The sequence below is a fragment of the Chelon labrosus genome (assembly GCF_963514085.1).
Source record: "Chelon labrosus genome assembly, chromosome: 2".
NCBI lineage: Eukaryota > Metazoa > Chordata > Actinopteri > Mugiliformes > Mugilidae > Chelon > Chelon labrosus.
The window spans coordinates 11,178,807-11,203,699 of record NC_140338.1 but is presented as its reverse complement, the minus strand read 5'-3'; the positions used below and the strand labels follow the sequence as shown (position 1 = coordinate 11,203,699).

Sequence of the window (24,893 nt, the reverse complement as noted above, 5' to 3'; positions counted from 1 at the left end):
GTACAGGGAATAAAGCCACAAACAGAACAAACCACAGAGCAATTACTCCACATATTATAATGGAACTATGGGAATATGTATATGTATGTATGTATTTTTTAAGCAATCTCCACTGTCCAGGGTGTACCCCACCTCTCACCCGATGACAGCTTGGATAGGCTCCAGCCCCCCTACGACCCTTCACAGGACAAGTGGTTACAGAAAATAAATGAATGAATGAATGAATGAATGAGTTTTACTTACCTTGTTTTTCTCTGAGAATAAAAAGTACAAAGTGCATAGATAGGTGAAGGGCAGACAGTTTCTTTCTTTGCAAGGCTTTTTCCGATAAGCATATGCAACACAATACAAAGTGAAAATGATGTTTATCTCAAGCTCATCATGCTGCCCACGTATTGAGGCCCAAAGGAAACCCACAGAGACAAAAAGCCCCTCACACAGGAAGACTGAAGTTGCACATCAGCGGCCTGTTGGAGGCACATTCACGTTTTTTTCTTCACATCAACAAACAACAGATCAAACCACAGACAAAAGAATAAACAAAGTGTCTCTTTTGCAAATGGCAGAACAGGCTAACGTTGTATGCTGCACACATTATGCTGCTAATCCGTCAAATGTTTACAGCTGTTTAGCACCAGGCATTGTTTCTTGCAGGTCAGACATTGCATGTCCATATACAACGTAATTATGTCACTCCTCAGACTAAGGAACACGACAAAAAATCCAAGGTAGCACACAGCTGCAGTGTCCATTGCGCGCAGCCCTCTTGCCATGACTTCCTGTCACCAGACCCCACAGGTGATGCCTAATCAGAAATCAGAAAATGGGAGTTTCTTGTCATTTTTGCAGAAGAAGAACTGGAAAATCATCAGTAAAGACCGATCCACCGGAGAACAGACAAGAACACCCCCAATTAGGTTAACAGGATCGTTTGCACCAGTGTATGATTTGTTTCTAACCAGCCAGGGTGAAATACATACAGTCGCTTCACACAGATTACTTCTGGTAACTGTGCTGCTATTTTTTTAAACAACTAACCGTTAAACGTAGTTTTTGATGTTGTCTCTGAACGAATCATTTTTATTGTTTTACATGTGCTGTGGCTAAAAGTATATGAATTTTTATGTCAGTACCTGGCCGAATAATCTAATTGTTATTGATTGACATGCAAATTATTCATTTTTGGCAATAAAAAAAAGACAAACAACTAATTTTCTGATATATTTCAGTTTCTTTCAGCTTCTTTAAGATAGTATTAGGTTAAAAAGAGAAAATAAATTGAATTATCGGTATTGAGGTTTCTCCCTTGAGCTCTCCCTTGCCATATTCACTTTGGTGTTTGCTCTGCAGGCTTTGAGCTCTGGCTTCTGTAAAGATCTGACGAAACATGAATAAAACTGAATGTATTCCCGAAAAGAGCAAAATATTATCAGTCGTCTTATTGTTGCTAGGAAATTAATTTAATTCAGTACATGGTTCTCTCTTTTATGGTATTATTATGCCTTGCCATTAACTTACTTTTATATTACTGATTGCTTGTACATATTACTTTCATGCTAGAAACTGATACCAGATTTTTAATATACATTTATATTATATAATAATATATTTCAGACATGTCTTAAACATGGCTTAATTCTGCATTTATGTTAAAATCATGTCAAGTAATAAGACATTATTAATATTTTATTTAGCTACTATCTTCTCCAGAGTAGTCTCATAGTCTCCAGATATGTAAATACAAAACACAACAGTATAGGAAATTATGTAAAATGTGATACACATATACAAACTGTACGAATAATGAAGTCATTTTAATGTGGTTCATATTCTATGAGATAATACATTTGAATGTACATTTTAAAATAAAAGTACAGTACGTCGTGAGAAAAAAAATATCGACACTTTCTCTCACAGCTAATTCAGACTGCTGATGTAATCTGACAGCCGCCATCAGATAACTTCCCACAAATTTGTTCACACTGTTAGACGATGAGCCTCTGTGTCTCTACATATCCATCCTTATCTTTCTTTATGATCTGCCGTTACTGTGTTACAAACAAAAAAGAGCATGCAGTGAAGTTAACCGCAGCCCCATCATGCTGTCCCCATCAGTAAAAGCCTTACAGGAAACCCACACTGAATAAACAGCGCATCAAACAGAGCGACACATGCAGGCAGGCTGATAAGTGGCCTCATGTAGGTGCATGACACCATTGTGGTTACTATGCGTCTCTACAAATAGTCTAGATAGAAGCTCGGTAGCCACCTCAACTCAGAAAGTAGTTACAGTCTATTGATGTGTGTCAACATCATGTGGGCTTAGAGGAGAATCTTAAAACAGACAACTGTGTTCGGGGAGAGTAGAATGACGTGGTTTTGTGTGCAGATTCTTACAAAAACATGTGACACACCGATCAGGCATAACATTATAACCACGTTCCTTATATTGTTGTGCATGAAAAACAGTTGTGACTCATCAGAGAATGGACATGGGTCTTCTGGGGGTGTCCTGTGGTGTCTGGTAACAGCATGTTGTCAGCGGAGGCCTTTTCTGTTCTAAGGGTTGAGGGGCGGGGCCTCTGTGGATCATCCCACAGATACTTGATAAGTTTAGGATCTAGTGAATTTGGAGGCCAGGTCAGGTTCCTAAAGCATTTTTGTGTGTGTGCCTGTGTCAGACTGCAAGAAGCGTCATTGCTATGGGGTGGGGGGTGTCCCTGGTCTGGTCTAGGTGAGTGGTACATGTCTAAGTAACATCCACACCTACGCCAGTTCCAGGTTTCCCAGGAGAAATTTGGATTGTCACAAGGTGGTCAATGTTATTTACTCCTTCCTGTCAGTGGTTTTAATGTTGTGGCTGATCAAATGTTGTCGTTGTAGAAATGAGTGAAAAGCCTGTGTGCCTTCACCTTTTTTCCTGCGTGCATAGACTATAGGCCAGGTGGAAGTGGGAGTTGTTGTCAGCTGTCAAAGCCACTCAATAGACTCACAGGCTTCTTTTGAGACACTTCTGACCCCTAGTGGTGATAATAAGTAATAAACTAAAAATACCAACATACTGTATATATATATATATATATATATATATATATATATATATATATATATATATATATATATATACATATATAAGTGCATATGCACATTTCCATTGCTCTGCTGTCTAAGTTAACAAACACTAACCTGTTAAAGAAATTACTTGAGAAGTGTTTAGATGTGATGCCAGTGGAAGTTATTTTATTCAAAGTTCTCTCCCTCATATTTAAGGCTCGACTGGCAGCATTCAGTTAGCTGTCTGGTAATAATCATCATTATCTGCTTCATTTAGCAAGATCTGGCTCTGGATGAAGCTGTGATGCACCATGGGAAAGTTGCTGTTGACAAAAAAAATTAAAAACTAAATGACAGACCCATCTGTAGGTATTTAAGAAATGTTAAGAACAATAAGAATAATAAGAAAATACACAATATTATGCCTCAAGCATGCCTCTAAAAGAACGTGCATCATCAGGCAGTTAAATGACTTATTAATATTGAGTAAATCTTGATGTAGAAAGCTCATGAAAAACAATCCTCCAGAAGTTTTTTTTTTCTTTTGAAAAGTTTTATTTAAAGCAATGGATTTTTTTTCCAGTCAAATTCCATGTAAAGCAAAGATGCCTCAAAAGTTTCACCAAACTCCCGACATTACACTCTGCAAGATTTAAATGCATTAGCTGTCGCACTGGACAAACAACACTGAGCATCATCTCGACCATGACACATGTGGATTAGTCTGCAGTGTCTTTTAAAGACATCTGTGCTTCACCGTCATACACATATCGAACATGACCACAAATGAATAAAATGTTCTGCTTGACGAGTCAGCCGCTACTTCCATGACCTTAAATGGAAATGTCTGCACAAATTTTAAATTGCATCAAGTATATAGTTAAGACTATTTCAAAGGAAGCACGTGGAAAACGAAAAAAATGACTACTTTTCTTATCTTTCTCCTTGGTTCTTATTTTGGTTAAAGGGTTGACGATTAAATTGCAGCTGTTAGGCATGACTTCACGCAAATCGCTCTCTCTTTTTTGTTTCTAAATCTTAAAAAGCAGCACTTCTGTAACACGGGACATGTTCCAGCTGTATTCTGGGACTTGTTTCCTGCAGTCAAGATCAGATATCTGGGTCAGTCCTGGAGGTGACAGAGGAGACAACACGACTCTACCGCGGCTGGAAAACATCAACTGGAGCCTACACGAGAACCGGCCTTCTCTTGTTGTTCGAACACGATACCCGCGTGAGGAACTGTCGGATGACATTAGCAGAGAAGACATTCTGAATCCGTTCCCTCGCTTTCGCCTGGAGGGGAACGAGCTCTCTGTACGCTACGACCTGCTGATATGAACTTCGCAGATTCTGATGAGGGCCTCTGCTGCAAGAACGAATCCTTTTCAGTATGTTTCCCTTCCCCCCAACTAAATACTAATGAGTACATACAACAATGTGACCTTTGGTTGACAATAATGGAGCGAAAGTCCAAAGCACATCATTGAAAGGTACTTCTTATTCTATTTAAAAATGAGTTCGTATACACACATTGCACAAGCTGTATGCTGGTGAGGCCGAATTTAGAGAAGTTGGGTTAAGTTACCGAATGTATAAAGGGCTTCGAAGCCGTTTAAAGACATCCAGCGTTTATCTATGTTCTGTGAATAGTTCACATCACCAAATCAGAGCTCAAACGCACATTTGCAGCAGAGATTCTGAACTGGACCTACAGTTCTGACACAGTCTAATCAAATACAGTGGAATAATCTGAATGACGATGGCGTTTTCCAACATTTATTAAAGGGGGTCACAATTTTGACCTCTAAATTGACAGCAGTGTTCTCACCTGTGCTGCAAAATTAAAAGTCACGTACCTTTCAAAATGACAGAACATGCCGGTTCTGTTTAGGGTTCTGTTTCTCTTGTTATTAATACATAACATTTTATTGTTGTACCGTTTTTTTCCATTTCATCATCCTTTCATCAAATAACAGCCTATTAAGTTTTACTTTCATACCACAAATTATGAATAAATGAACATAAATATCCACAAGTGAATTCACAATAAAAAAAAAATATCAATTAATTGCTGAATTATTAGCATTTGAAAAGAAAGCACTGACATTATGCCTGTAAACAATAAAGGAAAAAGATATCCTCCAAATACTATTATAATTCAGGCAACAACAAAAAAATAAATAAAAATAATTGGAGAAATAAATATATTTTAAAAAATGGGCGATAGATCTGAACCATTTCAAAACCTTTTAACTCATTTTTTCCTAGTGCACCAGCTGTCACAAATGCAGACGACATCGCTGCAAAACTGTGACCAAAATAAAATAAAATAAAATAAACAGCCAGCAAATTAATTTGAGACAGCACGTGCATCAGGGATCAGTAATTATAATGTTTTTGTCTACATCACTTTACCTCAAAAGTGCTCGTGTTGACTGAAAACAGTATTTTACCTTTTGACCATTAAGGAGATTTAAAAAAAATAATCTCTATGTTACATTGGTACATATAATTTCCTTGTCAAAGTCCTAAACCACACGCTGCAGGATAACCACTTTCCATCAATACAAAACCACTTTCCCATAAAATATTATTGCACCATCTATGCAGAATATAACAATAAATCAAGAAAAAAAAATGATCGTAAAATAAATTCTTCTCTGTTGCGGGACGTTTTATTACTGCGGACCGACTCAGCTGTCAAACATATCTTTAGCCTCATAGCATAATTGCATAAAAAGTTTTTTTTGGCCACTGTTACAATATCAATAAAAAATACCAATGTGCTCGCTAAAAATATTTCTTGTTTTCCGAAAATGTTAAAATATGACTTTTAGCAATTATGTTATTAGGCTAACGATATGAATATATTTGATATGAATTAATATATTTAAGAACCTTTAAAATTTTATTTCAAATCCTATATAAATCCTGAGTAACAATCAATAGTCAAGCCCGTTAGGAAACATCGTGATACAATCAGAAATAGCAGAGGAGCAAACAAGACTAAGGGTCTACACACTAAGGGACTGAACTCGTCTAATCTGTCTCATTGGGACAATCAACATGTGGTTTGATTATTTAAAAGTCAAAAATCAAAAGTCTTTCTAATCAGAATTGAAAATACTTAACATTCTAGTCTCCATCAAAGTAAAAATAAAAACCTATAAAGATGATTAGGTTTGTGTTTATATGGCTCTTTATTACTTTATTCTATTTTGCCGGCAGCTGGATTCGCCTGAGATTTGCTAAATCCTGCAAGATCATGCATGGATCCCTCTTTCCAGCCTTCAAGTTATGCACTTGTGGGGGCGGAACTACAGTGGTTTGGACCAAACCCCATCCTAGGAACTATTGGCAGGTGATGTGGGTGTGTTGTAGGTGTGACAACAGTCTTCAGTGACAACGGTAAGAAGCGACATTTGGTATTTTTGTTGAGTTCTATGCGTGCATCTTCCTTGCAAAGATGCTGATCTCTAATAAAGAATTACCAAAAAATTGCCAAAAATACTAAATAATCTGATCTGCTAGATCAGAGGTCTTCAACTGGGGGACCGCGACCCTTAGCGGGTCCGCAGAGGTACAGCACAGGGGTCGTGAAAGTTTTGGTTGATTAGACTTTTTTTTTTTATATTCCCCCCGCAATTCTTTCCACAAATTTAAATGTCTTTAAATACACATACACATAAGTAGGGGGTCCCCGCTCCATCTCTCCATCAGCTTGGAGGTCCTTGGCCTGGAAAACGTTGAAGACTCTTGCGCTAGATGGTTTGTTAATACAATTTTAGTAGTCGTCAATGGAAATGTGTAAAAAGGGATGCAGGTGATTGGTCAAACCATTTGTCTATTGGTACATAACAGGCTTCACACGATGATCTGCAATGTGAGGAGATTTCACTACTAGCAAGCGCTCAGTGTAGCTAGCTCTGTAGTTAGCTTCTTGGTAGGCGATGATTCTCGCCTTATTTTTAAATTTGTGTCCATTGTCACACCTAAAACATGCCCAAAGCCGAAAATAGTGGCTCACAGGACACTGATTGCTCTGCAGCTCCGCGGATCAGCCAGAGTCACATAGCTTGCATAGCATGAAGCATGGTGAGAGGCTTAGCCATGTGATGTTGTGACCGCCGGAGTCCAGCTGCCTCGTATAGTAAATATAAAATATCAGAACATCATCATATCAGGACGGGTCACTGAATTTAACAACATTTCTCTTTGAAGCGAATGCATTAATTTTTACACTGCGGTAAATGTCTTCATTTGCGGTTCAAGTTCAATTCAAGCATAACCTGTCATAAAGAAGAGCAGCATTTGTAAAAACATAATTTAATCCTTCAACCATAGGCAAAGCATAAAAAAATCTGCATCTAAAATAATATATGGCATCCACCATGTGTATGTAAGACTTAATAAGAGAAAGTAAAGTCACCCTCATATATAAAATAAGTTATGTAAAACGAATTCATCTCTAACTTAAGAGTTCAGATTGACATTTCATGATTCTGTCAGTGCTTTAATGATCAGAGTAAGAGAATGGAAACTAAAATATGTTATTAGTTTTGTTATTACACAATTTAGGTTAATTTTGACTCAGGAAATGTCCAGTTTTAGATAAGATCATGATTTCTAAAACCTTGTGCTTTATCACTACCTGATCTCATTAAAGAGTGTCTAAAGCTACTTTCTGGTTCAACAAAACCTTAAAAGGAAAACGAACTAAAAACATTCTCAGCTGATTGTCAAAGTTTCTGAAGTCCACTACTTTGAACCTTCTCTGGAGATGAGTCGTGTTTCCTTTTAAAAAGATTTTTCAGCTTTAAAGATTTCTTGCTCTTCTCCTTCTCCTTGATCTTCTCATCTCCGGCATCAGGGGGCGATGAGGAAGATGGGAAGACAACGGATTTCGGCGGCCTTGGAGGCTCCACCTCTGCCGGTAGCCTGCTCTGAGGCAAGTTAGGCGTTGAGGCAGAGAGGCCGGTTGGGTTTGAAGCCGTGGAGTCGCACGACTTTTCAAGGATGCCATCGTACACGAGGTCGCTCAGGGGGCCAGCAGAGTAAAGCTCTGATGAGGACTTCCACGGCACCTGGGAGGTTAACATAAGGTCTGGCTGTTCAGTTTGACCTGGAGATGAATATGATTCAGATGCTGCAGAGTCTTCTGTTAGTACCGCTTGTTGAGGTGTTTCCATTTGAGCATCGACCCAGGACATTTTTCCAGTGGGAGTGTCTAAGGAACTGTCAGTGTCATCTCTTGGCATTCTGGGTATTCTCCTTCTGAGTGTGCCAGAAGACATCTCAAGTTCGTTTCTTGGCATCCTTCTACTTGCTGCCTCCAAACCAAACTCTAGCTTCTCTGCAGAGGATGAGGTATCCATATGTGCTTCAAATTTCTCTCTGGATAGCATCTTTATAGTAGCAGTATCTGTATAATACTCCAGCTCATCTCTAGATATCTTTCTTGGTGGTGTTCTAGCGGCCTCGTTCGTTGGGTCCATGGCTAATGCCCTCACGGAGCAATCCATCTGAACTTCCCCTTTAGTCCAGGAAGGCATCCTGGAACCTGTGTCTTGAGAAATTCCCATGGAATCTCTTGTAATCCTTCTGGTCTCGAAAAAATGCTCGCTGTCATCTCTTGTCATCTTTCTTGAAGCGCTGTCAATTGAAACCCCCATCATATCTCTTGATATCTTCCTTCGTGCCACATCCCCTGATTCGTTCCAAAGCATCTTTCTCACATCCGGTGGCATATCACTTCTTTCTCTGTACATACTCCTCGAGGGAATGTCCACCAGATCTCCGACTGTATCCTTCTCCACTTTTCTGGACAAAAACTCTACATCTAACTCTGAATCTGAATTCCCCTTCCTGAGTGTGACATCCATGGGAGCTTCACTCTTGTCCCGAGATATCTTCCTCGAATCTGGGAAAGACTCTTCCGTGGACATCTTCAAAGGAGAGGTTTCCATCTTCCTGTAGGCGGCTACGTCTGCAGAGGCTCCAAGCTCATCCACGGTCATTTTGCGAACTGGAGATTCAAGAACAGCTTCCACTTCTCTACACAGAGGCTTTGTGATTGAGCTGTCTGCGAGCAGATATGTTTCCTCGTGATAGAGCTTTCGAGAGGAAGCATCAACAGGTGAGCTGGTGAACATCTTGCCAACAGGTGGGGAAGCCACGTATTCTGAGTCTGAGTACCTCTCTTGGGAATCTCTAGTCGTGAGAAAAAAAAGGAAAATAAGAACAAGTAGTGAACAGATTGTATTACCACGTGTGCTGCTTAAAATGAGCAGATTCAGGTCTCTAAAAGTCGTGTGTAGACATACTGCTTTTTGAGAGTTTTCCTGTAGAGCCCCTCATCCTCATCATAGCAAGGGTAAGGTGCCCGGATGGGGATGAGAAGATCCGGGTCCTGGGAGATCATAGCGGCTGGTGGCTGAGTGATGACGCCCGGACGACGTGACCGACATAAGGTGGATCCCCGTGTTTGAGGAGAGCGCTTAAGTGGCGTAACTGGAACAGGGAGGGAGGCCAAAGATTAACCAATGAGCAAAACTGATCAATCCATATGTAACAGAGAGTGGTGGAGCAAATTATATGTACCAATGTAATTAAAAATTCATTGTTCCTGGTTCTTACCAGTCATCTGTGCTAAGATTGGAGAAGAAGGCTCATCTAAGAGATCCTCTACAGAGCCGTGGATGGAGCTGTGACATGAACAAGATGTCTGGGGCACACGTGGAAACCCGAGGGCAAATGAGTCCGAGTAGAGGTGAGCAGTGAGGTGTGCTAGGCCAGGATTCCTGATGATGGGGTATCCACAGAGGAGTTCAATCTGCTGCCAGCGATGAAGGCGCTCCCGCAGGCAGGCCGTTACTTCCGACAAGGCATTCCTTTGGGAGATAAAAAAGACCGTGGTAATAAAACGTTACGTAGTTGTTGTGGTAGACACAAACAAAGCTGGCACAGGTAATGTTTTAGCTCACTTTGCCTGCAGGATCTTTTGGTCAACCTGGTCTAGAGAGGAGCTGTGGGCGACATGGAGTGTTCCCAGCAAGGAACTCCTCTTCTTCTTAATCCTCTCTGCCTGCGTGAGCGTAAAAAGGTCGGCCAGTTGATAAGCGCTTAGGTGATTTTGTAAAAACTTTGATTTTTTTTTTCCATTTGGCATTACCTCTTCCTTGGCGGTGGCAAGCTGCAGTTCTGCACTCTGCTTTTTAACGTTGTAGTACTGGACCTCTACCTCATGTGTCAGTTGTAGCCACTGCTGAAGGGCCTCTGAGGCGGTCCAGCTAGCGTACATGTCCTTCTCGGCCTGCTTCAGTGCTCCACGGACCTGGAGAAGAAGTGGCATCATCATTTTTATGCATCAGTATTGCAGGCATTTAAGTACCTCATAGTGAGTACATAATGTGTATAATGTTTGCTGAACAGAGGCGTCCGGCTGTGATCTTTGTTGCTTCGTATACTCCTGCTGTCCAATCTCATATTCTGATGGATTTGAGAAGCAGCAAGAGACTGAAGCAGAGATCACGAGCGAAGGCTTCCTCCAAGCCTGACAATCTGAACTGAGAGGCTGCATCACAGGCACTATGAGACAAATAAGGATTTATTTCAACTCTGAATCATCCAGTGCTACTCAAATGGAAGTAAAAATACCGAGCTGGAAATCCTTCATACTTTCCAAACATGGGTGACTAAGTGTCTAGAGCGGCGTGCGTCAAGTTGCCTCTTCAGATTTTAGCGTGTCTACCTGTTCCAGCTCCTCCTCTGCATATCGGAGGCGGCTGAGCTCGCTGACAGCTCCCTGCCTCAGCTCGTGCAGACGGTGAGCCTCCTCCTGCGCTCCCATGATCTCGTCCCTCATCTTCTCCTCCAGGTTCTGCTTCTCCTCTGCCACGTTGCGTTTCTCTTCCTGGGCTCGCTCCAGTCTGGTTGAAATATTGGAAATATTCTCAGTTAAATCGCACAAAGTGAAGTCAAGTGAGGCGAGGAGAAGCTAGCAAATGCTTACTGTTCCTGCAGGTCTATGAGGCTCTGTTCAGCACTCTGCAGACTTTCTAAGTCTTTCATCATCTTGGTTATGTGGACTTTGCTGGCTTTGTTCTGGGCCTGGGCAAACCAGCAGCCTCCGACTCCCATCACCACCGACACGATGAGCAGCAGGTCCTTCATGTAGTTATGAGGTGGGCCTTTGATGGAGTGGAAGGTTAGGATTACTGACGGTGGATAACTATCATTATCTCTGGTTCCACATGGCCTATCAATGTCAAACAGAAACTGGGAGAAAGTTCCAAACTGCACTTTCGAGTGAAGTTGACAGCAGCGCTCGAGCTGACCTAGTATTTTTGCTACGGCGCTTTGAAAACGTCACATGATCTAGGTTAAGGATAAATATATAAGTATGGAGTAAGCCAAAAGGAAGTTTCCAACTTTGCAGGACAGCTTATTTTGCACAAGATTAGTGAGATCATGCAAGAATCAATCTTGGCACAGCAGTCCTTCAGACTAATCAGTGTCCTTTGAGGATCTAGGGTAGCTGAGAAAGTGTTTTAGATGTGATGACAGTCTGCGGGGATGACACAGAGAGGCACCAGCCAAGTGTTTTTTTTTGCCGGTTGCGTTTGAAGTCATGGAGTGCTTCTCCTTTTCCTGACAGTTTTCAAGCATAACTTTTCAAATCATGCATATAGAGGGAAAGGAAAGGGGTGAGGGTTGGTTCTTACGTGTAGGCGGTCCAAACAGAACTACATCCAGAGCTTTGATGTTGAGCTTCTGCTTATCTCTCTGGTCCTGGACTCTCAGGTGGCCGCTCAGGAATGAAGGCTCGTTAGCTGCAATCCTACGAGCAAACGTCGCGGTCAGATCAGGTTTAGCGGGTTTTGTTGAACATAAAGAGGCTTGTTTTTACAGTGAATTTCTAGGATATTCTCGTAGGTTATTCTAACCTGGGGAGCGTGTTTCCGTTGACCTTCAAGTCTTTAAAGTTCCTCTCGTACTGCGGCAGCTCAACGAACTCCTTCAACCAGCGGAGCACCTCGTCTTGAGTCCAGTTATGAACTAAGAGATACAAAAAAAAATTTAATTAGACAAAGTGGATACGTTCAGACGAGAATACGTACACACACACACACACACTAACCTTCAGATGACTTCCAGCCCCTCCAGAGCTCCTCAACTGTGATGTGCTGGTCTTCTCTGTGCAGGTTGTTGTGCTTGTTGGTCTGCTGTTGCTTCATGTCTTCAATGATGAACTTCAACGCCAGCAGATAACAAAACACAGCGAGCGAGTGAAAATATAAACTTTTTCAAATGCAGCTTTCCTTTGTTCAAAAAAACAAACAAAAAAACAACATGGCGGGCGCTGCAGTGTGTCATTAACTTCTGAATCAAGGACTAACTCGTGCGTAAGGGGTGGGTGATTGCGTTTATTTAGAACGGATGCAAGAACACACGAGTGCATTTTGCAAACTTGTGCAACGGTGCATTGGGGCTGTCTTGAAATGTGTCCCTGGCTGTAAACCGAGGCTTCGTATGATGGCTACAGGAATTTTGGGACTTTGATGAGCCCAGACCCCCACCCCCTGACATCTCTATGGCGACCGCAACTCGAGCCCCAGGATACTGTATCCCTGAACTGCATTCTGGAAGGGGGGGGGGGGGGGGGCATTCTTGAATTTTGGGTTTACTACCAACGTCACTTACTCACAACTAGAGACTCACAGAGTCTCTTGACAACATACTTTATAAAGTATTCCCCCTTGAAATGCGAAAACTGAAAGAAAACGTGCAACGTAAGACCACAAATGATGTGAACAAACGCGGGGTAAATATGTCTTTACACAAGTATATAACCATATACTGCAATTAAGTCACTTTTCACATAAATATAAGCTTTGATAACAACCGTATCACCTTGCTTTTGTTAACTGATAATTGTATAAAGCGAAAGTGAAGTTTAATAATTACGTCTTATCTCCTTTGCAGTATAGCAGTATAATGTCACCACGGCTAGTGAATCTTTCCGAGTTGTTTATGGCGACTACAACAATCTGGCTGAAGAATAAGGGAAACTGGAGTCATCAAACATTAAGAGGAGCTATACTCCTAAGTATGACTATGAAGGTCACAGTGTTGCAGTAGTCTATTAGTGCAAACCAATTCTGTCACCGAGCCAAAAGCAAAGTTATACTGTTGCTATCCTTGAAGGAGCATTTGACTCTACCAACAGCCAGGACACCTGTTGTTGCACCGTTCTGCCCCGTCCGCCTCTTTCCCGTTGGGAGCGTACGCCAGCGGGGATTTACAACAACTTAGAATTAAATATGTCACGAAGAGAGAGATCTGTACCTCCACACTCTCCTCCACCTCAATCCCGCCATCTTGGTCGTCGTCCATCATGTGGTGGATGCTCTGCAGGGCCTCCAGGCTGTAGCGGTCGGCCTCGCTCATACATGGTGGAGTCACCGTCATGCAGGGGTCTGCGTGGGCTTCACATTATTTCAGTTATTACTTTACCGAACATACACACAGATTGCCTTTTTATTTACTGTCCAAGCACGTTTAAGCAATTAGTTCAGCTGATAATAAAGGATTTTTTCCCCCTGTGACTATAAAAGCAGTACATTTGTACATATTTTGTATTCTTTCATCATTTTAGCCATGTAATACATTCAATTCCTTCGTCAGATTATGGACAGGGACATATTTGCATGGCATCCCGTTCATTTTCTACCATGTATTTTCAGTCTACCTCTGTTTACGTCAATGCAAATTAGAATTCTACCCCCAAAAAAATGCAATTAACCGTTTAAATACCAGAGATATTATAATATTTCTATGCACATGCTGTAAATTATCACTGTGCATTATCAGTAGGATCCACTTGTTGACAGTTAACAATCTCATCTCAAAATGGTTCAGTTGAATATGGATTTAAGGCGGTAAATGTCAGTGAACTAAGAGATGTTTTGTCAAAATGACGTTTAATAATGGCTGATTTATGAAAATACTTTTTTAACTTGTAACTTAACCAGTTTGACCAGTGAGTTTAAGACTCTGTCCTTAACACCTACGCACTTTAAGAAAATGTGTACAGAACGTATTTGTGGTAGTGGACTACTCTCTGGAGTCAAATCAACTGCTGTAATCGCCGAGAGATTTAAATCGTACTGTACGTTCCCTGCTGGAGTATAAGACAGGAACACCGATGTGCGGGAAGACGATGCATAGCTTGCCATTATTTGTTTACTTGTCCACTGACTCAGAGCCCTTTTTTTGTCTCTGTGACTCTAGAGTGTGGGCGCTCCAAAGAGCAACGGGCTGAGGGTCAAAGGTCGGCTGGTTAAATCTACTCGTGGCCAGCTCAGATGACACTCACTGCTTCACCTCAACAATGTGAGGAAAAGTTAACCTAAAGGAAAAACACTATTAAAAAAAAGTGAATTCTAACTTATCTGCACAGTTTGGAATATTTATTTTTTTGTTTTGTAAGCGGAGCAAATCTTTTTGCAACTAGTGCTGTAAAAGTGGCGTTAGTGCAAGATGATCCTGTGACTCAGACCGCCATACAGCTGGATAAGCACTCGGTGGGAGAAGGTTTCTAGACGTAGAAAAGGCAACACGAACTAGACACGGCGGGCGACATTTTAAAAAATGGAATGATCAGTTTAAAATGCGGCCGTGTCTTTACAATGTGACAATCATTTATGTTGTCAATACCCTGAAAAAAAACTGGGGTGATTACTGGTTTATTCCTCTCGATCCTATAGCCACAGGACACACATTAATGCAAAGACACTGATCTCGTGGTTGTTGATGAAACCTGCATTTCTGAAGAGTGAAGTGACCTATCAGCTGGATGGGCTATTAAATATCAGTGGTGTATGCAAGGGTCCTCAGAACAGTGTTTGTACATACTGTACATGTGCTAGGACACACTTCCCCTTTAGGGACAGAAGAAGATACTGATTCAATTTTAGGGTGAGGATGTGGTTTAATGCAACGGTTAGGGTTCGGATAATCCTAACTGGTCAGTGTTAAGGAAAGTAGAGATTAAATTAAGCGTAAATTAAAAAGAAATGCTGGTAAATCCATTTATATTCTCTGAAGTGATGGGAAAAGGGCAAATCTTTCTCACGGGCGACAGCAGGAATCCTGGCACAGGAGATTAAAAAGTCACTGAGGACCCAAACACAGCAACCCTTGAAAATGTTCTGCACGATTTAGGATCTGATATTATTTTAAAATTATATAATAAAAATAATTATCGTCTCCTATTTGTGTAATAAATTAAAGTGTTATCTTATTGTAGGCTTATGTAGTATGATCTGGATGTTCTCATTATGTCAACTGAGCCATTCCCTGTGCGTAATTGGCGTTTTTAAATGAGGCCGCTTCTTCTACCTTCTTTGTCAACAAAACGGACTAAATGGTTAAGGTAATTATTACAGTAAAGTCAAAAATGAATAGATGTAACTGATTAAAAGTTAATTTGGAAAGCAGATGTCAAAACAAACGCACGACTGACTGTCCACCCTAGGCTAAGTGGCGCAGTGCTGCCGATGACCAGGTGTGAGTGCAAGGCAAAGGCTTTGTCAGCTTTGTTCACTTTTCCTATTTGATTCAGTTTCATCTCTTGTCTGCTCGTTCAGCAGGCCACATACCTGTCGGGTCGAAACCGGTGCTTCCACCGGGCAGAGTGAAGCCCTGGAGGTCCCCTGCGCCGTGCGCGGCCAAGAAGAGCGCAGCGGGGAAGACGAAGAACAGGGGGGACAGAGGAATCATTTCGGACGGCAGACAATATCCAGAGTTGAGAAACTTTTCAAAAGAACACAACCATAACCGGCCCCCCGATTAGGAGACACCAGTGTCAAGTCTGCGAAAAGTGTTAAGCGATCTGTGTTGCTATTACTGGTGCAGCGCAGGAAGCGTGATGTGATACTGATGTGCACTTGAGAAATCGGGCAAGCCGAACTGGAGTGCACTTTGAAATGTATGATAGCGCGAAGAAAAAGTTTCCAAAGACGTCCAAAAAATAAATAAATAAATAAAAATCCGCAGTAGAAATCTGTGGAGTGATCCAAACACGCGATGGCTGTGCGTAAAATCTCTCCAAGATCCAAGAGTTGGTAAATAAATAAATAAATAACGACAGGTTCTTCTAAGATGAATCCATACCCGGTTTAATCAGATCTTCACAATAAATGGCTCCGTGACTGATCCACTCACATAAAATCCATATAAACAAATGGTGTTTAAATGCAGGGTGAGGAATCCTGATCAGTGTCGCATGGACCTTCTCCGGCCCTCGTGTCTAGACGGAGTGTGTGGCTTGAATCTTTTTATAAATGGCTCCTCAGTCGTAGGAACAGTTCTCTGTTCTCTCGACCCTCGCTCATTTCCCAACAGATACGTAGATGTGACGTATATACGCGGAAATGGACCCCCCGCTCTCTCTCTCTCTCTCTCTCTAGCAACTAGGGGCCCCTTCATTATGTTCCTGAACCCATTTCCCAGCACAAATCCACACGGGGAGGGTAACATTCTGGTTTGCATTGATCTATTGTCCTTGATATAGAGACACCATTAATTCCTGGGTAATCGACCAATTAAATGCCTCCAGACCTCACTATGGGAAGTATCAGGGCCATCATGCCAGGAATAGCATGCCCCATGTCACACAGCCTAGCTGCCCGACAGTTGCACCCTTGTTCGCAGATCTTTCAAAGGGCTTAGCAAATGTTTGTGCACCTGTTTACCGGGTGTCTGGTGTCTTATATGTGGCTCGGCCCGTTTCTTAGATGCGGCACGCACAGAAACACTCAGGTAGACACATCAAGGGACGCGGGCAGACCGCACAACACACGTATGCGTGCAAACTTTAACAGTAACAAAGTGTCGGGTTTCATTCCAGCTAACCGACCCCCTCGGGTTCAAAAATAGCGAGTCGCCCTCTAGCCCGCGGAGCATGCTCAAGTGGCATGTGTCCAAAAGGCCCCCATTCAGTAGAGTCTATATGCATTTTACGGGGACTGCATCTGCTTTGAGATAGAGACAAAAGATCTTAGTGGAACAAGATTGTAACTGTTCGGCCGTAATGACCACTGCGGTGTCTAAAGGAAGAAGACGGGTCCCAACAGTGAAGCACGAGGGTGGAAGCATCATGCTGTGTGGGGCTGCTTTTCTGCAGCGGGCGACTGGTGCCCTTCAGAATATAAATAAATCATGAGAAAGACAGAATATGCGGATATATTAAGGCAACATCTCCAGATCTTTTTAAAGCTTGGTCTCAAACGGGGCCTTCCAACTGGAGGACGACCCCGAGCGCACTTCCAAAGCTGTGGCAAAACGGCTTAAGGTTTTAAAGATGGCTATCTCAAAGCCCTACTGCGGTCTGGTGGAGAATTTTTGAGCACAAAGCTGAAATAAATCTTTCTGGTTGCTATTCTTCTGACGTCCCGTGTTCTTAAACCTAACTGACCAAAGACAGGGAATGTTTACTAGGATTAGACGTCAGGTATTGTGACAAAAACGAGTTGCATAGATGAACAGAATGGACCGAAACACTCTCACCACAAAGAGGTGTTGTAAGGTGACGTAAATAACGTACGTAAGAGCTACATCCTGCTGAAAACACACACACAAATCCTTATTATGAACATTTACTGTTATTTACATATTACTTTGACGTCATATACAGTACAACACACAGAAGAAGCATGGAAACCAGGGTAACGCGTGAGAAACGAGACAGATGCTGTCGGTACAGTAGTGGTAGCAGTTAGGGCAACACATCTCGACTACTTTGGTAAGTCGGCCGATGTTTTAAAGTAGGTACCTCATCACATACAGTATGACTTAAAACACATGCATTTGCAGCCAGACGTCATGTCTGACAACACTTCAGCTTCAGGAAAAACTCAACCCCCGGTCATTTATCAGGACGGCATTAATAAGAATTCGGTCGAAGGCTGCGGTAGCCATGACGCCACAAGGCAAAGACGGTATTAAAGCTCTGCTTCCGACACACAGGCACAATCCCAAGAGAAAACTTCAAATCCCCTCTGAATTACAGCTTTGACATTCCTTCAATGTCTTCTGGGTTTCTGTGAGTATGCCCAGGAGAGCAGAAACCCATGTTTTGTTTTGTTTTTTGTTCAAAGGAGGAAGAGAAGCGCTGCTGCGTACGTAGCTACGCTCACAAGAGGGGCTGATTAGGTTTAGATTTGAGTTTTAGTACAAGAAGAGCACACGGATTAGAAAACAGCACACACTGATGTGTATTACCAAACGCACACGCACACTCTTACATTCGTCAAAAATGTAATCTTTTATGTGAAGTGAAATAAGAAAGTGGTCAGTGGCCTGGAGGAGTAAGCCGATGACTTGTCTTCATTTTCTAATAAAAAAAAAAAAAGGTGAGGAGGAAGAAATGTAGAGACCAGAAGAAGGAGCTGAAGGCATCACAAACTATTTGGTAACAAAAGTGAACTCACTATGCAGTATCATACAAAAAAACAAAACAATGTCAAAATGTACCTCAGCAAAAAGCTTATAAAATATAATATGAATAAAATAATAATAATAATAATAATAATAATAATAATAATATTCCTTGGTCCATAAAAACTATGTTACTCTTAAAAATTTTCCCTTGCTCATAACAGTTAGATCAACGGGTTTCTCAGTAAGAATTTTGACCTTGGTAGTGAGAAAGCAGAGTGAAAGCAGCTTCCAAACTCACAAGTGTATAAAAACAAAAAGTTATGGAACAAATGACGTTGCTGTGAGAGTTAAAATGGCATATACACCTTTTTTTTCTTATTTGTTTTAGGTGAAGCTATCAAGGTCCTCTGATACGGGCTTATGAAACGTCCATAAGGATCCACAAGAGGGCGCTAAAGTAAAGAGTCAACTTCCACAAGGCAGAACTTGTCTTTTTTCCCCACTCTCAAGCATTTCTCTTGATTTTCACAGTTGTGTTATTGAAATGCTTCTTTGTAGTTCTTCCCAGGGTCCGTGGGCCTCTTTGGAGTACATGCCAACAGTTTCACACTCACCGCGCACACACACTTAATCACTATGACAGCACCGACATGGTGGACGCGGCCGACGAGATGCCCGAGTCGATGCTGCCGTAAGCCCCGTGGCCGTCCCCCAGGCCGCCCAAGGAGGATGAGGGCGAAGACGAAGACACCGGTGATGATGACGAGGTGCTGTGTGTCCGCAGAATGGCCCCGGCAGCGCTGCAGTGGGGGCGGGGCCCTGGTTCGGGGGTGTAGGTGAAGGTCAGGGCGGTGGAGTAGATGATCCCGTCGTTGCGGACGAGCGTGACGGGGACCTGGACCGGCTGTCTCACCCAGCGCCAGCCCTCCCTGAAGGCGGAGATGTCCGGCACCACGCACAGGATGCTCTCGCCACATCTGAGGGAGCAGACGGATGAGACGTTATTAAAGTATGCGAGTCATAACACGAAAACGCACACAGAAACACAAACTGACACACTTGTACCTGTACATGGTGTCCGCCTCCACATCCCCGAACCACACTCTGAGGTTAGGGGTGAAGTTCTGTCCCGTCAGCTCCAACATGGCCACATCTCCTCCGCCGTTTAACTTTGACACAAACACAAAAGATGTCGTTTTTTTAAAAAAAATCCCCAAAAAATTTAAGGTGTTGATGATCAGATTGTCTCTAAACGTACCTGCAGACTTTCCACCACAGGGACGGGTGTGACCGGTGTTGGGACGGGGCCCATGCCTTCATAAAATGTGTACTCAGCCTTGTCGGTGCTAATGATGGTCCAGGAAGCCCCATCGTTAACGATATCCTTGTTAGTCTCTTTGGAGCATGGTGTGGCCTGAAAACACACAAGCAAGTAAAAAACACACACACATACACACTATTGAGCACGCTTGCTTAGTGTCTGGTGGGAGCAGTCAAACACTGGACTCTCTTATCTTGCCCTAAAATGCTAATTAAAGTCTGATGTGGGTGCTAATTTCACGCCGCACATCTGTGGCGAGCAGCGTTCTCACAGATGGCTAATTGTTTTGCTGAATCATCACAGAGGGGTTTCTGCAATAACAGTGTTTCAGGAAGCTAAATGCATGTCTTTAAAGAAATCAATTTAACAATATTTCATAACAACCTCTCTCGAGCGTCTTTTGCTCTCTCTTTTTTCTCTCAAAGTGCAATATAAAAACCAATATATACATTTTTTTGTTGACAATTTCTCTAAAAATGAAAATATTCGACTCAAAAATAACGTAAAGGCTGCAACAAGAGACTGTGGAGTGTCTCTCGAATAAAACCTAACCTGCCAAGTTGAACTATTCTGGGAAATTCAACATGCTGAGAGTGGGTTTGAAGCATCAGGAGAACTCAGGCGGTATTTTCTTTTCAAACAGAGAGTGGTGGTGGCGGCATGAAGAGCTAGTTCTTGCACGGCTTTGAGCTAAAATAAAAACTGTACTAGGCCCATCTGTGAACCAAAAGAAAACTGAACACTGTTGACGTGTTCTGGTGACATTTTCAGGTTCTGCTTTTTGTTCCACTTTGGAAACATTTGAGGTATAAAATATACAGAAGGGTTACCTCTGCAACCAGAAGCTGGAATCCCCCCCCTAGCGACTAACTGTCGGATAAAGAGCAACAGGCAACGAGGGAATCTTTGCAAACTGGGAGGAGCTCCTCTGTCCGCAACTGATTACAGAAGTTGAAAATCCCATTTTTTTTTTCCTCTGCATTGTGTAACTCAGAGTTGAAGCCCTTCCCTTTACACACTGTAACGTGTTGCAATGTCAGTGCAAAACGTATACTACGCCACGTGCACATGTAAACATAGTGAGGAGTTAACTACAACTCTTAAGTTACATTTCACCAAAAAAATCATCCAATGCAGAAAACTTTTTGCTACTGCAGCTGAGATTTGCACCATAGGAAGCTTTTTTTTCCAATAGCAACTGCAATTAAGTTCAATAGTTGTTGCACTGAGACCTGTTCGTCGTGAATACAGATTGACACAACATAAACCTAAAGTAACACACCATTGTCACGTGTTTTTATAGTAAAGAGCGCACAGATTCTCATTCATCTATTTCTGAGATGGGAAAACAGAGCAGTGACTAGTACCAGAGCAACTTCTCAAGATTAAAAGTCAAGATTGAGCACCACGGACTGTTTGGACTTAAATCTGTTTCAAAAAGTAGAATTAAAATCACTCAAACGTGAGCGTGAAGTCGCACCTGGAACTGGATGATCCTCTCCTGGGAGAGGCAGAGATACATCCTGTCTGTATCTTTCAGGTAGAAGGCACACTTGTGAAGCTGGGACACGGGGTCGTCTGCTTCCAATAGTGCAGACTGCTTGTCCACTTTGCGAATGACCTGAGGTGGGGGAAAAGAAAAAAAAAAGCCATCGTATAAACACAGAATCAGGCGCAAACACATTCGGAAACACTGCGCGGCAACCAGCATCCCCTACACCGGCGGCGTGACGTCTTACCAGTCTGGGCAGCGCCATGCCGGTCACGGAACAAACCAATTTGACTGTCTGGCCATAGTGAATGTAGCCGTCTCGTACAGCGAACTCCTCCCCTTCAGACTCTTCATCGTCCACTAAACGAAGCGACAGAAAACACCTTTAATAACTAGTTATTAAAATAATAAATGGAACGCAGGAAAAAAAACAAGACGTGACTCACAGAGGTGGATGCAGAAGGCGCCCCACTGTTGGGAGCTGGCGTGAAAGCTTCCCCCCTCCACGTGAAGATACCTGGTGCTAACGGTTTGGGAACGCAGGCGGTTAAAGAGGGCCACCTTCGTCCCAGATGCTATACACACTGAGGGGGGGGGGGGAGGGGGGAGGGGAAAAAAAGAGACCATAAACCGTGATGAAACGTCAGGGTGTGGTGCGACCGTGCAGCTGTCTTTGGCCGAGTGTGCACGGAAACTCACAATCAGCGTTTTTCAAGGACTGTTTCTTCTTGGACGGCTTGGAGATGACCTTGATCCGCTTGCTGAGGAAGACTCCTATGTTGGAGCTGTTTCCGTACAACATCTTCACAGACAGCATGAAGTGCTTCCTTTTATCCGAGTCGCTGATATACAGCGTCTTGGCCGTGCAGAAGTGCTAACCACAAGGGAAAAAAAAAAAAGAAAAATTAGGGGATTTTTCTTTTTGTTCTTTTTTTTTTTTTGTGTGAGGGTGTGTGTTTTTGTTTGTCGCCCTTTCAGTTCCCTCTTATCTCCTACAGGGAACCGAGTTCGTTGAGGGCAACAGCTCAAAAACAAAACGCAAGAATGTCAATTACAGTGCGTGCAAAGACACACTTGTCTTTGCACACTTGTAGATTTCACTGCTGTGGTTAGCCTGAGCGGTTCATTAGTAATGGCGCAGGGCAACGGAAGAAAAACAGATGAGCAAACGGTTTACTGCTAAAATGAATTAATAATTGAATTAGCGGACGGATACAATGAAGACTGTCGGTTTTGAAGATGCTATGAGTTATTATCAATTAAAAAAATATATTTTTCCAATCTGTAAATTGTTGATTGGATAGACCACACGCTCAAAAGCTGCAAAAATGTCACAACTTTCTCTCTCTACAAGCTGCACAGACTCGCCGAAGTTCAAGATAGGTCACTAGTAAATGTAAAGTAGTGATTTTCACCAATACTTTGACATGTGCCAAGGTGATGGTGATGTTAGTAAAGGGTACTGTGCCTCTTTTACTGATAGTTTCACACAAAACTGAACAATACTTGCATTGCATTTTGATTTTAAACAGAACTGTGACATGTTTTTTGTCACAGATTACTCTGCTTTGTTTTGTTTTTCCATACCAAGGTCTCACGGCGTGCACCCAAAAGAAGGGAGGACTTTGCCTTCCTACATTTCTCCAGGACATGACATGAGAAGATTCCCCACACACCTTCCCCTCCAGATTGAGCTGCTGCATCTCCTGCTCGCTGTTGCCGATCCCGATGAAAGCGCACGGCTGGGCCTCCTGCTCGGTGCAACCCTCCCTCTCCATGCTCTCCAGCTTCTTCTGCCAGCCGGTGCCCAGCAGATACACGCACGGCGGGGGACAGAAAAACCTGACGGAGACAAACACACACACACAAGTCAAAAAAAAAAGAAACAGACGCACGGTTTCCACTACCTGTATTTTAAGCAGACAAGACAGTCCACCCACACAAACCTTTTCTCGTTGCCGTATGACTTCTGTGCGACTTTCGCATGCAGGATGAGCACCGTCTGGTCATCCTTCTCCTTCAAGTAATTCCTCATGGCCTCCCTGAAAATGTGTGCGGCGCGGGGAACAGGAAAAGGACGGGTTAACTCTTTTGACATGATTCTGCTTTAATCTAGCTGATCGCGTTTGGACTTTGAAGAAGGACGTGCTCAGTTTCTCTACCTTGTCAAACGCTGAGGCTGCGGTCGCTCACCAAACTTCCTGCCAAACAAAAACATCAGAGCAAGGTGTTTACACATGTTGCTGTAGGCAGGAGTGACAACAAGAGAGAGAAAGAAAAAAAAAAGACTGAGTGCTAAAATGAAACTGTGTCAGTTGTAAAAAATGCAGGTGTGCCTCAAACTCACATAAAGGTACATAATGATTTGCCTCTTTTTTTTCTGTGTTAGTTGAAATTTAGACTCCCTTGTAATTTATAATAATGTAATAATTAAAATAAGTTTTAATTGTACAGTTTCAAATTAAATAGACCACATTAGCTACTTTTTAAAAAGGTATATTTTAATAATAAATAAATAAACGCAAGCTAGCAAAAGTTTGTTTTAACTACTTATAGACCAAAATGCTACTGTACTCAAAAAATGAACTTAACCCAGAGGCAAGTGAAGCAGATAAGCCAGATTAAAGAGCCGTTGGCTGTCACAAAGTTTCTGAAACAGTTTTAAAACTCAACTTAATATCGTGCGAGAGTTTACAGAAATGGCAGAGAGAGACAGAGAGAGACCAGGCAAAGATACTACGAAGAATAGTTTTGCCCAACTCACTCCTCACCGAGCCACAAGGCAGGTTAGAGCTGCGTGGGGCTGAGCGAGCTGAGACCGAGGCAGCGGGACGTAACATCACCACAAAACACCACCAACTGCCACTGCGAAGACATTTTCTAATAACGTTATACTTTGAAATTTCAGCACTTACCCCGTAACAACGGGCGCCATCTTCCGAATAACTCTCCCCCCCCCCCCCAAAAAAAAAAAAGAAAAAAAAAAAAAAAAGTCCAACAATCGCGAGATCCCTCCCCCAATGCCCCCCCCCCCCCCCTGCCTTAACTGAAGCCAACGGCTCAACAGAAAGAGGCAGACTGGGAGGAAAAAGACGGGAGAGAACGAGGGGGAGGTGTGATGGGGCAAAGGGGTGAGAAGTAGGGGAGGGAGGGGAGGGGAGGGGAGGGGAGGAGCGACGGGCAGAGGGCAGACGCCAAAACAACAGGCGTGGGAAAGTTGCAAAGTCGCGCGAGAATAGAAAAACTCTCACAATAGACATGAATGCAGACGGAGCGGTGATATCGCGAGAGGATGAGGCGTTCTCACAACTTGCTTTTTTTTTTTTTTTTTTCCCCTTCTCACACTGTAACTCGATTCCCACGCCTTATTGAGCAATAAAACAGACTGCACCTTTCTACACCGCAGAGCTGGAACCACAACTATACGATAAACGATCTGCAAGCGCTGGAAACGCATGTAGTTATTTATGTGAAGTCAGATATGATGAATGAGACGCGGAGTTATATTTTTTCTTTTATTCTCAGAGTAAAAGGGGGGGGGGGGGGGGGGGGGCCTCCAACCACAGCATTACCACATAA

General features: G+C 42.6%; 2 protein-coding genes across 2 annotated transcripts; both read right to left on the bottom strand.

Moving 5' to 3' along the window:
• Positions 1–7,679: 7,679 nt before the first annotated feature.
• LOC311508231 (stromal interaction molecule 2-like) lies at positions 7,680–15,987 on the bottom strand. The gene is made up of 12 exons (XM_084572927.1): positions 15,720–15,987; positions 13,405–13,535; positions 12,197–12,308; positions 12,003–12,114; positions 11,781–11,896; positions 11,069–11,246; positions 10,808–10,985; positions 10,229–10,390; positions 10,041–10,141; positions 9,694–9,947; positions 9,381–9,567; positions 7,680–9,267 (listed from the first exon to the last, which is right to left on the bottom strand). Exons 1-12 carry the CDS (start codon positions 15,838–15,840, stop codon positions 7,797–7,799), a joined length of 3,123 nt encoding a protein of 1,040 aa, XP_084429053.1. The 5' UTR covers positions 15,841–15,987; the 3' UTR covers positions 7,680–7,796.
• A 1,725-nt stretch (positions 15,988–17,712) lies between these two features.
• On the bottom strand, positions 17,713–24,262 carry LOC311507706 (recombining binding protein suppressor of hairless-like). The gene is made up of 11 exons (XM_084572156.1): positions 24,230–24,262; positions 23,477–23,515; positions 23,261–23,356; positions 22,991–23,156; positions 22,014–22,188; positions 21,761–21,898; positions 21,562–21,674; positions 21,303–21,443; positions 19,760–19,915; positions 19,567–19,670; positions 17,713–19,478 (listed from the first exon to the last, which is right to left on the bottom strand). Exons 1-11 carry the CDS (start codon positions 24,247–24,249, stop codon positions 19,136–19,138), a joined length of 1,491 nt encoding a protein of 496 aa, XP_084428282.1. The 5' UTR covers positions 24,250–24,262; the 3' UTR covers positions 17,713–19,135.
• Between the last annotated feature and the right edge of the window lie 631 nt (positions 24,263–24,893).